The 15,657-nt window shown below is 41.6% G+C and overlaps 1 protein-coding gene across 3 annotated transcripts in view; it reads right to left on the minus strand.

Annotated features, from left to right (window-relative positions):
• NDRG3 (NDRG family member 3) overlaps positions 1-15,657 on the minus strand; it is a 51,025-nt gene that overhangs the window by 32,170 nt on the left and 3,198 nt on the right. For all 3 annotated transcript variants that reach the window (XM_033153225.1, XM_033153224.1, XM_033153226.1), the window contains exon 2: positions 189-288. In XM_033153225.1, coding sequence (XP_033009116.1) covers positions 189-245 — 57 coding nt within the window. In that variant the 5' untranslated portion in view covers positions 246-288. The remainder of the gene's footprint in view (positions 1-188; positions 289-15,657) is intronic.

A 15,657-nucleotide genomic window follows, 5' to 3' on the forward strand; every position in this document is an offset into this window, starting at 1 on the left:
GATAATATTAAAGAGGGGGTGGGGTTGTGTTCAGTTACATTGAAGTGATGGAGCTCTCAGAACGTTAAGTTCTGTTTCTTAATACCAACAGTACAGAATTCTAAATTAACACACAACCCTTATGTACCGCTCACAGATAACATAAAACACTAGTGCTTTGCTAATGCTCAACACATAGCCAGAATTACCTTATCATTCAGGAGGGGCTTGATCTCCGTCAATTGGACATCTTGCAATTCTTCCATGTTTACTGAGAACACCCGACGTTAGCTTTCAAACAGCAACACTCTAAGAGAGAGCAAGAGAAGAGATAAAGACCAGGGTTAAGATTGCAAACACTGAAAAAGATGCCAGGATCCTGCAGAATGAATTGAAAGCATGGACTAGATACTGTACTTGAACACAGCCACGGAATAGGTTCGTGCCTCCTGAACAGAAAGGCACCTACTCCCTTCACAATGCAGCACTGAAAAAAGCATTATTTATGCCTGACTGAATCATAAACAAATGACCTCTGCTGCAAGGCATCCCTGCTAAAATATTGGTAGACCAGAGGTCTAATCTGACAAACTTCCTCCTTCAGAGGAAGTGCAACACAGTTTCATGAACATACGAACGCTCCACCCAAAGAACCTCCACCTTCCCAGGATCATTGGTCCTCATCCTGTCCACCACTGCATCCAGAAACTGGTCCAAAGCTCTCATGACCTCTCCTGATTCAGATGTTATGGAGAAGTAAAGCTGTGTATTATCAGCATACTGGTGACACCTTGCTCTAAAACTCCTAATAATCACACCCAATGGCTACATACATATATTAAATAGAATTGGGGAGAGAATAGTACCATGCAAAACCCCATAGCACAAATGCCGGGGGAGGGGGCGAGAAACACTCACTCAGTGCTACTCGCTGAATACAACCTTAAAGATACAAACAGAACCACTGTAATATAGTGGCTCCAACACCCATCTCACTAATTCGGTCCAGGAGGATATCATGGCTGATGGGTTTCAAAGGCCGCTAAGCGATCATGCAGAAGTAATAAGGTTGCACTCCTCCTGTCCCTCTCATGATAAAGGTCACCCATCAGGGCACCCAATTCAGTTCCGAAATCAGGTCTGAACCCAGATTGTACTTGATCCAGATAATCAGCCTCTTCCAGGAATATCTGGAGTTGCTCTACAACAGGGGTCCCCAAACTAAGGCCCGGGGCCCGGATGTGGCCCAATCGCCTTCTAAATCCGGCCTGCAGACTGTCCAGGAATCAGCATGTTTTACATGAGTAGAATGTGTCCTTTTATTTAAAAATGCATCTCTGGGTTATTTGTGGGGCCTGCCTGGTGTTTTTACATGAGTAGAATGTGTGCTTTTATTTAAAATGCATCTCTGGGTTATTTGTGGGGCATAGGAATTTGTTCTTTTTTTTCAAAATATAGTCCGAGCCCCCACAAGGTCCGAGGGGCAGTGGACCGGCCACCTGCTGAAAAGTTTGCTGACCCCTGCTCGACAACCACCCTCTCTGCCACCTTTGCCATAAAGGGATGTTGGTAACTGGTCTAGGGTTTTTTTGAGGAGTGGATCTACCACTGCCTCTTTAAGCGCAAAATGTTTAAAGATGTCTATATTTTTGAAAAAGTAAAATAAGCCTACTGTTTCCTTGCCACCACTAGCTTGGTGTTAATCTCTTCAAAATGTGTGTTGGCACTGCTGAAAACCTGCTATTTCTTTAACAGGTTCCCCCCCCCCCTTGCTACTGTCTCCTCCTCTGGTGAAATGATTCACTAATGAAAATGGTTTGTTGTTGTTGTTCAGTCGTTCAGTCGTGTCCGACTCTTCGTGACCCCATGGACCAGAGCACGCCAGGCACGCCTATCCTTCACTGCCTCCCGCAGTTTGGCCAAACTCATGTTAGTAGCTTCGAGAATACTGTCCAACCATCTCATCCTTTGTCGTCCCCTTCTCCTTGTGCCCTCCATGAAAATGGTGAGAGGCTTGTAATAGTAGCCTTGCAAGTATCTCAATCCGCAACTGCCTAAGAGTTAAGAACACTGTTTAAAATTAAACTCTTTTCAATTTTATCTGCAAATAGCTAATTTAACAATAGCAAACAATGTAACCTGCTGATACATCAGAGACGGGTCCCTGGGAAGGGGAGTAAAAATCTCTCTCTGTGTGTGTGTGTAAAATTAAGGAAGGTTTGAAGACAAGGAGGTCTTTGGTGGGGGCGTGCAGGAGAACAGAGGAGAGTAGGAAGGGAAAGAGAAGAGGAGTATTGACTTGCAATCCCAGTAGTGAGCAAGAAGAAGGGAGGAGGCGGGGAGAGGACAGTACAATAACTATATTTAAAGGGACAGGATCCAGTGATTAAAGTGTACCTAAACTTGCAGAGTATAGGTCCCATCAAACAGTGTCTGAATTGAAGACACACCTGATGAGTTTTAGTTGCAGGTAAATGTAGCACTAAAAATAAACTGCTGATAAGTAAGTGGTACAATCTAGTGCAAAACTGATGCACCGTTAAAAAACCAGCAGCTTCTTCACTGTATGGATTATAAAATATCCAGGTGTCAATTAAATGGGCTGTTCTCAAATTAGCACCTCTGTCATTCCTCACCTTTAAGTTGATAGTGTTTGAGGGCAATTTGCCTTTTAAACAAGTCTGTAGAGAAGTTAACATTAAATTCCACATTAGGCAGATGTATCCATACGGACAGTCTCTGTGCTTTGACCAGAAATTATCACTGGAGTCCATAAGCACATGTGAATTCTCCCAGAAAAGAATTAGCAAAACCATTCCCACTTCCTTAAAGTGTACGCTGCTACTGATAATTAGATTCATGTCTCTAACACACTTTTTTTTCAGAGTTGATACTATTACAGGTCTAACACCTGGAATGATTCAATATAACTAGTTATTCATATGGCGCTGGGGAGAAACAGTGTCCGGGGAGAATTCAAGCCTTGTTCTCCACAACTGGTAAATATAGTCAGCTGACGTTTCCAAGGCAACTGTGTGTGCTCTCTGTGGATATGGAAGAGAAGTCTGGCGTAAGGCTGGCCAAGAAGCTCTCCTTCATAAACCTTGCTAGCCCTTATTTTGGGACTGATATTTAGGTTCTTAAGCCTCCCTCCAATGCCCAAAGCACACAAACTTAATAGAGGGTGGTCAAGCCTCCAGATGGGTGCCCTTGAGGCTCCCAGCCTCTGTGTGTGTGTGTGTGTGTGTGTGTACACAAATACGCAAAAACTGGATCTTGGCCCAGGTGAAATAAAGCGTTGTTTCGCGCGCGCACACACACACACACCCCACTCTAGAACAGCATCTGCCTAGAACAAATTGTGCCTGGAGGCAGTAAACAGAGCAAGGAGACAAAAGGGGGCTCTGCTGCCATCTCTAGATCAAAATTGGAATTGCTTTTTGTCACTCAACTCATTTTGGATTAAGAAGAGTCGAAATAAAAACAGACATGCCAGCTCTGTTAACCCCAACTGAGCAGGCAGTGGAGGACTTAAAAGTAAGATGATGGAAACTCCCGCAGAGCCTAAACTTAGACTTTGAAATAACCACAGAAAAATGATCCCAAAGTTCTGTAGAATGAATCAATATCTGAACGACAAACTTGAATGGTGCTGGGAACCATTCTAAAAGATGAAACCTGCATCTTTGCAGATTTAAAGGAGCAAGTTACATCAGTGAAGGCTTTCCCAGCAAAAAGGCTTGCTTCTGCATTTAATCTGGAGGTACGTCTCAGAGCAGCACCAACACTCCACAAGATTTAATTATAAAATTTATGAACTATAAGGAAAAGTTAAAAAAAAATAAACAAAGTGGAAATCACATCTGAAACAACTGAGTGCAATTTTCCAAGATCTATCCTGGAAATGCTTCAATGACAAGATTTTTAAGTTGCTTGTTTCCTCAGGGGAACACACTCTATTCACTAGAGATGTGAGTGATGGATGACTATAGAGGTAACCAAGAGACACTAGACAATCAGTGAGCAGTGACACATAAAGGAGACATACCCAATGAAGTAGCTCCATTAGCACAAGAACTTGCATTTGCGCAACAGAACTTCTCCTCTCTCTACTCCTCCTGCAATGGCCTCCCCAAATCTGGGTTGCAGGAAATCCCAGAATGAGGAGAGAATTATTCTATTATTATTGTACTATTGGAACTAATTTGTTGGATTCCTCCCTAAATCTAGATGGAACCAAATGCAAACATCAGAGTCATGAGCTCACAGAATTGTAGAGCTGGAAGGGACCACGAGGGTCATCTAGTCCAACCCCCTGCAATGCAGGAATTTTTTGCCCAATGTGGCGCTTGAACCCACAACCTTGAGATTAAGAGTCTCATGTTCTACCAACTAAGCTATTCTGACAGAGAAAGACAAGCAAATTAGTCCTGTTAACAGTTTACAGTCAATGTTTTCTGGAGTAATTACACTTACCCAATAGTTACAGTTGTCTCACCAACTTGCACCACCCTTGAAAAATACACTGAATTATTTGGTATATTACACAAAGAGGAAGATGTTCTAGCTTTGGAGGATAGCACTATATTATTGTTGTTGTTATTATTATTATTATATTGCTACTTTTTACAAAAAGTCTCAGAGAAGTTAAACAAAAGATTTTTTTTAAAAAAAAACACACACACACAAAATAAAATTATACACAATACTAAAAGAATTTATCTACCAACAAACAAGCCAGAGGTTTAGGAGCAGGGCTTTAAAAAACAAAAACTAGAGTCCTTGAGAAAAGACACAAAATAATGATTGCATCATACAAATGATCAGGAATATTATAGGGAATGTTGAACCACCAAGATTGTTCTGCCTGTTCTACATTCAATAATAAGAGAGGTAGACGCATGGGGATTTGACAGGAAGTCTGATTTGTGAAACTAAAGTTTTGTCAAGTTAAGTTTGTTATGTATACGTAGGTAAGAGAGTCTAGGTATATATAGGTATGTATAAGTAAGTGGATGTATGGACTATCTAATTATATGCCTGGCTGAATTTTTCCCCCCTTTTTCTAATTTTTTTTAAAGTTTTCTCGTAAGATATAAACAATAAGACACAGATACATGGGATGTTAGATTTTATTCAGCAATATTATATAATAGCAGTTGTAATACTTTGTTACCTTTTTTCTTTGTTAAACAAAATGAATTAATAAAAATTAAATTTAAAAAAAAGATTGTTCTGCCTGTTATGAAAAAAGCTCTTACTCAGTTACACTAGCAGCTTGTAAACACCTGCAACCCCACAAGGGAACAGAACATAGGGTGGAAAATTCCATTTGTCAACATAGTTCAGCTACAAATCTAAGGCCTGGTGTGCATCACTAAGCCGAACCACACCCCAGCATGAACCCACAACCACGCAGGTGGTCACAGCAAAATTTATGGCCACTTTGCTCCTCCCTCAGTTCTGTTGCTGCTGCCACACAACCTGGAGCTAAGCCATAGTTTGGCTGAGTGTTATGTCCAAACCCATGTTCCTGGTTTGTCTTGCTTCAGACCATGCAGCCAATGTTTGTTCCTTATGTGTGGTCTGTGGTTTGTCTGAGGAAGACAAGTCATAAGTCCGAGTTTTGCTTTTCAAAAAAATTTTTTTACTAAAGTTTTTCACAATACAGTAACAGCTACAAAGCAGCAACAACAAATAGAACAAGTGAAACATGGAGTCCTCTCCTAGAGGCTATTCTCAGTCCCCACCACGACAGAAGGTAGCAGCCTCTCCCTGCTGTCACCTGCGGTCCCTCCTTTTCCCTCCCAGCCTCTCATCCTAGGAGACCAACATTTCCCTGTCTCCCACCCACCCAGGGTCCTCCATCAACCACCCACCAACTACCTGAGTACACAATCCCTTTAACAAAAGCGCAACATCATGTTGTTGTTGTTCAGTCGTTCAGTCGTGTCCGACTCTTCGTGACCCCATGGACCAGAGCACGCCAGGCACGCCTATCCTTCACTGCCTCTCGCAGTTTGGCCAAACTCATGTTAGTAGCTTCAAGAACACTGTCCAACCATCTCATCCTCTGTCGTCCCCTTCTCCTTGTGCCCTCTATCTTTCCCAACATCAGGGTCTTTTCCAGGGAGTCTTCTCTTCTCATGAGGTGGCCAAAGTACTGGAGCCTCAACTTCAGGATCTGTCCTTCTAGTGAGCACTCGGGGCTGATTTCTTTGAGAATGGATAGGTTTGATCTTCTTGCAGTCCATGGGACTCTCAAGAGTCTCCTCCAGCACCATAATTCAAAAGCATCAATTCTTCGGCGATCAGCCTTCTTTATGGTCCAGCTCTCACTTCCGTACATTACTACTGGGAAAACCATGGCTTTAACTATACGGACCTTTGTCGGCAAGGTGATGTCTTTGCTTTTTAAGATGCTGTCTAGGTTTGTCATTGCTTTTCTCCCAAGAAGCAGGCGTCTTCTAATTTCGTGACTGCTGTCACCATCTGCAGTGATCGTGGAACCCAAAAAAGTGAAATCTCTCACTGCTTCCATTTCTTCCCCTTCTATTTGCCAGGAGGTGATGGGACCAGTGGCCATGATCTTAGTTTTTTTGATGTTGAGCTTCAGACCATATTTTGCGCTCTCCTCTTTCACCCTCATTAAAAGGTTCTTTAATTCCTCCTCACTTTCTGCCATCAAGGTAGTGTCATCAGCATATCTGAGGTTGTTGATATTTTTTCCGGCAATCTTAATTCCAGTTTGGGATTCATCCAGTCCAGCCTTTCGCATGATGAATTCTGCATATAAGTTAAATAAGCAGGGAGACAATATACAGCCTTGTCGTACTCCTTTCCCAATTTTGAACCAATCAGTTGTTCCATATCCAGTTCTAACTGTAGCTTCTTGTCCCACATAGAGATTTCTCAGGAGACAAATTAGGTGGTCCGGCACTCCCATTTCTTTAAGAACTTGCCATAGTTTGTTGTGGTCGACACAGTCAAAAGCTTTTGCGTAGTCAATGAAGCAGAAGTAGATGTTTTTCTGGAACTCTCTAGCTTTCTCCATAATCCATCGCATGTTTGCAATTTGGTCTCTGGTTCCTCTGCCCCTTCGAAATCCAGCTTGCACTTCTGGGAGTTCTCGGTCCACATACTGCTTAAGCCTGCCTTGTAGAATTTTAAGCATAACCTTACTAGCGTGTGAAATGAGTGCAATTGTGCGGTAGTTAGAGCATTCTTTGGCACTGCCCTTCTTTGGGATTGGGATGTAGACTGATCTTCTCCAATCCTCTGGCCACTGCTGAGTTTTCCAAACTTGCTGGCATATTGAGTGTAGCACCTTAACAGCATCATCTTTTAAAATTTTAAATAGTTCAGCTGGAATATCATCACTTCCACTGGCCTTGTTGTTAGCGAGGCTTTCTAAGGCCCATTTGACTTCACTCTCCAGGATGTCTGGCTCAAGGTCAGCAACCACATTACCTGGGGTGTATGAGACCTCCATATCTTTCTGGTATAATTCCTCTGTGTATTCTTGCCACCTCTTCTTGATGTCTTCTGCTTCTGTTAGGTCCTTTCCACTTTTGTCCTTAATTGTGGTAATCTTTGTACGAAATCTTCCTTTCATATCTCCAATTTTCTTGAACAAATCTCTGGTTTTCCCCATTCTGTTATTTTCCTCTATTTCTTTGCATTGCTCGTTTAGAAAGGCCCTCTTGTCTCTCCTTGCTATTCTTTGGAAATCTGCATTCAATTTCCTGTATCTTTCACGATCTCCCTCGCATTTTGCTTGCCTTCTCTCCCCCGCTATTTGTAAGGCCTCATTGGACAGCCACTTTGCTTTCTTGCATTTCTTTTTCATTGGGATGGTTTTCGTTGCTGTCTCCTGTATAATGTTACGAGCCTCCAACCACAGTTCTTCAGGCACTCTATCCACCAAATCTAAATCCTTAAACCTGTTCTTCACTTCAACTGTGTATTCATAAGGAATTTGATTTAGATTGTATCTTACTGGCCCAGTGGTTTTTCCTACTTTCTTCAGTTTAAGCTGGAATTTTGCTATAAGAAGCTGATGATCTGAGCCACAGTCAGCTCCAGGTCTTGTTTTTGCTGACTGTATAGAGCTTCTCCATCTTTGGCTGCAGAGAATATAATCAATCTGATTTCGATGTTGCCCATCTGGTGATGTCCATGTGTAGAGTCGTCTCTTGTGTTGTTGGAAAAGAGTGTTTGTGATGACCAGCTTGTTCTCTTGACAGAACTCTATTAGCCTTTGCCCTGCTTCATTTTGAACTCCAAGGCCAAACTTGCCAGTTGTTCCTTTTATCTCTTGACTCCCTACTTTAGCATTCCAATCCCCTATAATGAGAAGAACATCCTTCTTTGGTGTCATTTCTATAAGGTGTTGTAAATCTTCATAGAATTGATCAATTTCAGTTTCTTCAGCACTGGTAGTTGGTGCATAAACTTGGATTACTGTGATGTTAAAAGGTCTGCCTTGGATTCGTATCGAGATCATTCTATCATTTTTGAAATTGCATCCCAGTACAGCTTTCGCCACTCTTTTGTTGACTATGAGGGCCACTCCATTTCTTTTACGGGATTCCTGCCCACAGTAGTAGATATGATAGTCATCTGAACTGAATTCGCCCATTCCCGTCCATTTTAGTTCACTGATGCCTAGGATGTCAATGTTTATTCTTGCCATCTCATTTTTTACCACATCCAGCTTTCCAAGGTTCATGGTTCTTACATTCCAGGTTCCTATGCAATACTTTTCTTTACAGCATTGGACTTTCCTTTCGCTTCCAGGCATATCAGCAACTGAGCGTCCTTTCGGCTTTGGCCCAGCCACTTCATCAGCTCTGGATCTACTTGTACTTGTCCTCCGCTCTTCCCCAGTAGCATGTTGGACGCCTTCTGACCTGAGGGGCTCATCTTCCAGCGTCATATCTTTTATATGCCTGTTGTCTTTGTCCATGGAGTTTTCTTGGCAGGGATACTGGAGTGGCTTGCCAGTTCCTTCTCCAGGTGGATCACGTTTGGTCCAAACTCTCCACTATGACCTGTCCATCTTGACCTGTCCATAGCTTCCCTGAGTAATTCAAGCCCCTTCGCCACGACAAGGCAGTGATCCATGAAGGGGCAACATCATACAGGACTCCAAAGAACCCACAAGTCTGACATTTGATATAACACTAAGACAGACCATAGCAGTTCATGGCAGTAGCAGGACCAGGGGAGGAGAAAAGTGGCCTTGATTTTTGCTGTGAGTACCTGCAAGCTCCCTCTTTCACACTTAGCCATGGTATGGCTTAGCATTATGTGTAAGGTAGAACCCACCTTAAACTGTAAAACCTAAACAGTACAAGGTATCTTAATCTTCAAATTTACAGAAGACAGGTACATATAATCCAGTCTGCAAAACTCATTATGTGTGGTTGTGTGTGATCAGACCAAATACCCGTCTTGTCCAGCATTCTGTTCCACAGTGGCTATAATTTGTCAACATGCTCTCATGTGCAACCAAAACCATACAATATATACATTTCATTAAATTGATGCAGACCTGGTGATAAAAACAACCCAATCAAATCTGTTGCACTCTGCTTCACTTTCTTGCTCCACTCTTGCCAATTCTACTTCCTATCCCTTTATTTCATTTAACGTCTGCTGAGTGAAAGCCCCCCCCCCCCGGCTTTCTTTCTTGCTTTAAGTGCTGGAGCTGCAATACAGAGGCACTGTGAGGTGGATAGGCTTGTGAGGAACAGCTAAGGTTGATCACAATTCTATGATTACTGCTCTTGATCTTCACTTGACTACCTCTGTACAGTGGTACCTTGGTTGTCTAACTTAATCTGTTCAAAAACCAAGGCACAGCTTCCGATTTGCTGCAGGAGCTTCCTGTGCCACGTCAGATGTTCAGCTTCCAAAAAAAGTTCGCAAACCAGAACACTTACTTCTGGGTTCGCAGCGTTCAGGAGCCAAGCTGTTCGAGAACCAAGGTACCACTGTACTACTACAGAACTTGTTGGGAACAAGAAGCCACATAGTGGCAAGTGATCAAATATAATTATTTTGAAGTAGGCATCCTTCTGCCTCAAGAGACAATGGAGTGTGTGGTGCTGGTGTGTGTGGGTGTGTGTGAAGGTAAACCACTGTGTTAACAAAACTGAAATGACCTCCTGGAGAGCAAGCCTGGGCAGTGCGTTTGAAGGTTAAATGGGTGTAAACTGAAATATTTGCCCACTATATAGGAAATGAAGGAAGGCAGTGGAAAAATGGTGTCAGGCAATGCCAACAGTTGAATATAAGGTCCGCAGAATGGAAAGGACAGATGGTACTGGAGGAAGCACTACATTGTCTGTGCTAAAGATGGCAGATTTCGATGAATTCTTAGAGGGAGCATGTTCATCCCCTAGATTGCTGAAGGTAGCAATTCAAGAAAAAATAGGGATTTACTATAAACTAAAGTAAGTGGAAATATCGATGCAAATCAGGATGTCAACAAGTATATTGGGAAAGTTGAGTTCTTTAACCCTAAATGGACTGGATAAATGTAAACTCAAGTCACAGTAAAAGAAGTGTGCATCAATCATAACTCATTTGCTCCACCTGGACGCTTATCTTTCAATATCTTTCACATAAGATACATTTACTGTTTACCGTGCCTTCTGCTAAGAAAATCAAATGGCCAGCAGGGTCTTTTTCTTACCTAGTTGGGTGTTTTATAAATATCACAAGACATAGATTCAATATTTGGGGGGAAATGTACAGCTGCTCTTGAATTAGAAGCAAGCTATCTACCAGGATTATACAATGTTTGTGTATGTAGGTAAGAGACTCCTATATATAGTTCTCTCTCCATGGGAAAAACAATTATCCCTTTGTAATGGCATAATTATATATCCTTCAGTTTCGCCTAGGTTTTCATGTATCTTTTCAAACTTAAATTCACTACAAGAGCTTTCCTGAGAACATACAAAATCTTATGCACTCAGTTCAAAACCTGTTTTTAAAATGAAAATTAAGGATGCTAAATTCTGTTCCCACAACCAGATTCTGCACTTGGACAGAATAAAGGCACACACACACAGCCCTGAATTTACTTCTTCGTATTACAATACACTGTATTTTGATTAGAGAGAATGGGCAATTGCAAGAGAAAAATGTTAATATTATTAGAACAGAACACAACATTTCTGTGTAACCGAATAATTATTGTTGTGGTCATAACATTTTTTTCCAGTCTAAATGTTTCTCCTGAAAGTGTGCAAACTCCCAGTTAGTTCTCCCTGCCTCCTTTAAGTCAGGGAATCACAACCAATAGAACCAGGAGAATCCTCAGAATATCCAGGCCAACAGGACAGTGATCAGTGAATGCAGAGACCATCTAACAAATGAGATTTTCTATCATCTCTGTACATAATTCATTATTTGCAATAATAATAAAAAAGCAAGACATTATGTCCATTTAAGGCACTGAGAACTTTTTAATGAACTGGCAACTATGGCTAGAAGTAGAGAAAGCTTATATGGCTGGCAGCCTATAATTTTGAGGTTAGAATAAGATTTTTTTGTATGGGTTTAAGACACGGGTGGCGCTGTGGTCTAAACCACAGAGCCTAGGGCTTGCTGATCAGAAGGTTGGTGGTTCAAATCCCTGCGATGGGGTGAGTTCCCATTGTTCGGTACCTGCTCCTGCCCACCTAGCAGTTCGAAAGCAAGTCAAAGTGCAAGTAGATAAATAGGTAGCACTCCGGCAGGAAGGTAAACGGCGTTTCCGTGCGCTGCTCTGGTTCACCAGAAGCGGCTTAGTCATGCTGGCCACATGACCCAGAAGCTGTCTGCGGAAAAACACCGGCTCCCTCGGCCTATAGAGCGAAATGAGCGCCGCAACCCCAGAGTCGTCCGCGACTGGACCTAACGATCAAGGGGTACCATTACCTTTTTATATAGTTTTAATTCTATCACTAATTGTTTTTTAATTATTGTTTACCTTTGCTGTTTGTGCTTGTTTTCATCTCTAAGCTACTTTGAGGTGGGATAGAAATAAATTAATAATAATAATAATAATAATAATAATAATACAGTTACAGGTGGGTAGCCGTGTTGGTCTGCCATAGTCGAAACAAAATCAAAAATTCTTTCCAGTAGCACCTTAGAGAACAACTGAGTTTGTTCTTGGTATGAGCTTTCGTGTGCATGCACACTTCTTCAGATACAGTGGTGCCCCGCTAGACGAATGCCTTGCAAGATGAAAAACTCGCTAGACGAAGGCATTCGTCTAGCGGAAGGCTGCCCCGCAAGACGAATTTGTCTATGGGGCTGCCTCGCAAGACGAAAATTTTTCGTCTTTTTTTTTTCGTCTAGCGAAAGCGTGGCTGTCATTGCCACTTCGCTAGACGAAAAACCCGCTAGACGAAAATTTTCGCACAACGAATTGTTTTTGTCTAGCGGGGCACCACTGTACACTGTTTCAGTGTATCTGAAGAAGTGTGCATGCACATGAAAGCTCATACCAAGAACAAACTCAGTTGGTCTGTAATGTGCTACTGGAAAGAATTTTTGATTTTGTTTCAATAATAATAATACAGAGTACTGTCTATACTAGAGCTAGTGTGTGCATTTGGATTTATTTACAGTAGCAGTTACTCATCTCATGTTGAGAAGTCTCTGAGCAGCACTGTCCATGAACCAGCTAGGTTTAAAGTTATCTCTAACCTGGAGCCCTCAGATGTTTTTGACTCCCATCAGCCCCACCCAGCATGGCCAGGTAAAATAGTCAAGGATCTGCAAATTCAACACATTCAAAATTATGATGAGGCTTTGAGGTCTTGCTTCCAAAGGAATGGAGTCACCAATGTACAGTTTAATCTCCACTTTCAAACTTCCAGTGTTGGGGTATTTGCAGTACAGTCAACTGTAAAGGAGTTCTGTTCTGAGTGCGTATAAGCTCGCTCCACCCCACCCCCTACCACGTTTTAGGATCACTTCCAGGTTTGGTGCTGTGCACAATCATGCATTTTTTGGACACGTGATAAACTGTCATCACTGCCTGTACTGGTCATGTGTCATCAGAGTCTTTGTTTTAATATAAGCTCTTATTATTTTATACTTCTAACCTGTGCTTCCTTTCATGGCAGCAAGCTTCCTTTCTTTCATACTTCTAAGTGACATTTTTTCCATACATAATGTCTTAGGAAGGTTTTTATAAATCTGTTTAAATATGGGTTATAGTTCACTGGGTTTTTATTATTATTAGTATTATTAGAATTTATATACCACCCTATTCCCAGAAGTCTCGGGGCTGTTTTAATACTATGTTTTTCTGCAACAAACACATGTTTTAGGTCCCTGATGTAACAATTCTTAATGTGCTGAATATTCCTTCTTTGTCAATAAATCCAGGAGATTTTTGATTAGATTAAGACTTCACAGGGACACAGCATAGCAGAACTAAACCTGAGAGTCAGAGCACTGGAGATAAACACAACATGTTAAGCGGGATTGGCAGGCTGCTGCAACTATTTTAAATAGAGGGGGGGCTGCCTTTTCTCTCTTCCCTCTCAGAAAGTAAGATGAGAGCAGAGGTTTAAGCCCTTTATAAGATGACAAAAAGCACCAGCTTATAAAAAGGATTTACTTGGTGCCTCATGTGAAAAGTGACTGAGAAGGGCAAGGTTGTTTTTGTTTTGTTTTATTAAACTACATAATATACTCCTCTAGCATGTTTGTTTCCCAGCACAAGACACTTGCTGATCAATGCCACATCTGGTATCCAATAATGGGAGACAGAAAAGAAAGGAGAAGCCTTCATCTCACTTATACTTTAAGAACAGCAGGACCCCAAAATGCTTTACATGCAGGAAGAAAACAACCCACGGGAGTTGGTAGCTTTGAGAACTAGCCCAATACATTTGTCAAATCAAGAGCAAGTGATTGCAGTGGATTTGTAACTGGCTGACTGACCGAACACAAAGGGTACTCATTAACGGCTCCTCTTCATCCTGGAGAGAAGTGACTAGTGGGGTGCCACAGGGTTCTGTCTTGGGCCCAGTCTTATTCAACATCTTTATCAATGACTTGGATGATGGGCTTGAGAGCATCCTGATCAAGTTTGCAGATGACACCAAATTGGGAGGGGTGGCTAATACCCCTGAGGACAGGATCACAATTCAAAATGACCTTAACAGATTAGAGAACTGGGCCAAAGCAAACAAGATGAATTTTAACAGGGATAAATGTAAAGTACTACACTTGGGCAAAAAAAAATGAAAGGCACAATTACAGGATGGGTGACACCTGCCTTGAGAGCAGTACATGTGAAAAGGATCTAGGAGTCTTGGTAGACCATAAACTTGACATGAGTCAACAGTGTGATGCAGCAGCTAAAAAAGCCAATGCAATTCTGGGCTGCATCAATAGGAGTATAGCATCTAGATCAAGGGAAGTAATAGTACCACTGGAATAGACCTCACCTGGAATACTGTGTCCAGTTCTGGGCACTACAGTTCAAGAAGGATACTGACAAGCTGGAACGTGTCCAGAGGAGGAGCCATCTGTCAGGAATGCTTTGATGGTGTTTCCTGCTTGGCAAGGGGTTGGACTGGATGGCCCTTGTGGTCTCTTCCAACTCTATGATTCTATGATTCTATGATTTCATTGTTTTGTAGGGTGAAAAATAATGAAGTGAGTATGGTGTTCTCCTCTTGTTAAGTGCCTTTATTATGTTTACTTCTGAAAAGTCATTTAAGATCTCTATTTAAGAGTGAATATTATTGCTTATCTCAAAGTCACCAGAAGCTTAGCATGCCTTGCTGAAAATACTTGTTGGTTACTGGAAGATAAAATAAGCCACTACTTGCAGTAGCTAAACGCTATTGTGATTTGATTTTGGCTATTAACACCAGGAGCAGTGTCAAGAGGGTTGGCTACCAATTGGCATGAAATCCAATAAATGTTGTCAAGCTTACTCTGGAACATATGTGGGTAGAGAACACAAATATAAGGAAGGGAGACCTCTGGACTAGGAAAAAAAGGAGAAATGAGAGCTGTTAGCATGCTTTTACTGCAGTCAAGGTTGCAACCATGCAACTGACCTGTAGAAATACCCTTTATGAGATTATCCTGATTACAATGAAGAAAGTGTACTGTTGCCAACTTATTTATACTGAATCATCCCTGCAGCAAAGCTTCTGAACAGCAGTCTCCTATTTTCAAAGAATCAACAACTACAAATTTGTAAACAACTTTGAGCCTGTTTTAAATAATCACATATGAAGAGATTACAGGACGTGGCTTTAAGTGTTCAGTTCAACTGTAATTGTTATATTTTCACACCTCAACAGAAGAGGTGATTAATTTCTAGAGAGCCTAGGCCAGTTATCAATGTATTATTGCTTTAATTTCCCATCAAAATTATGTATAATGTACAATCAGGTTACACCAACCTCCACTGTTCAGAACTCCATCACTCTTTCTTGCTACCGATGCAATGGCTGGAAATTTATCCACTAGGGAAGACACAAAGTAATAGAGCACAGAGCAACATGCGTTATGAAAAGCCTTACCTCATTCCGATACACACTTACACAGAAGTAAGTTCCAGCAACTTCCACTGAACTAATCAGGATGCATTTCTGAATAGACATATTTAGGATTGACTGTTTTCCCCCCCACCTTAGAAGC

This window comes from Lacerta agilis, chromosome 6, assembly GCF_009819535.1.
Source record: "Lacerta agilis isolate rLacAgi1 chromosome 6, rLacAgi1.pri, whole genome shotgun sequence".
Lineage (NCBI taxonomy): Eukaryota > Metazoa > Chordata > Lepidosauria > Squamata > Lacertidae > Lacerta > Lacerta agilis.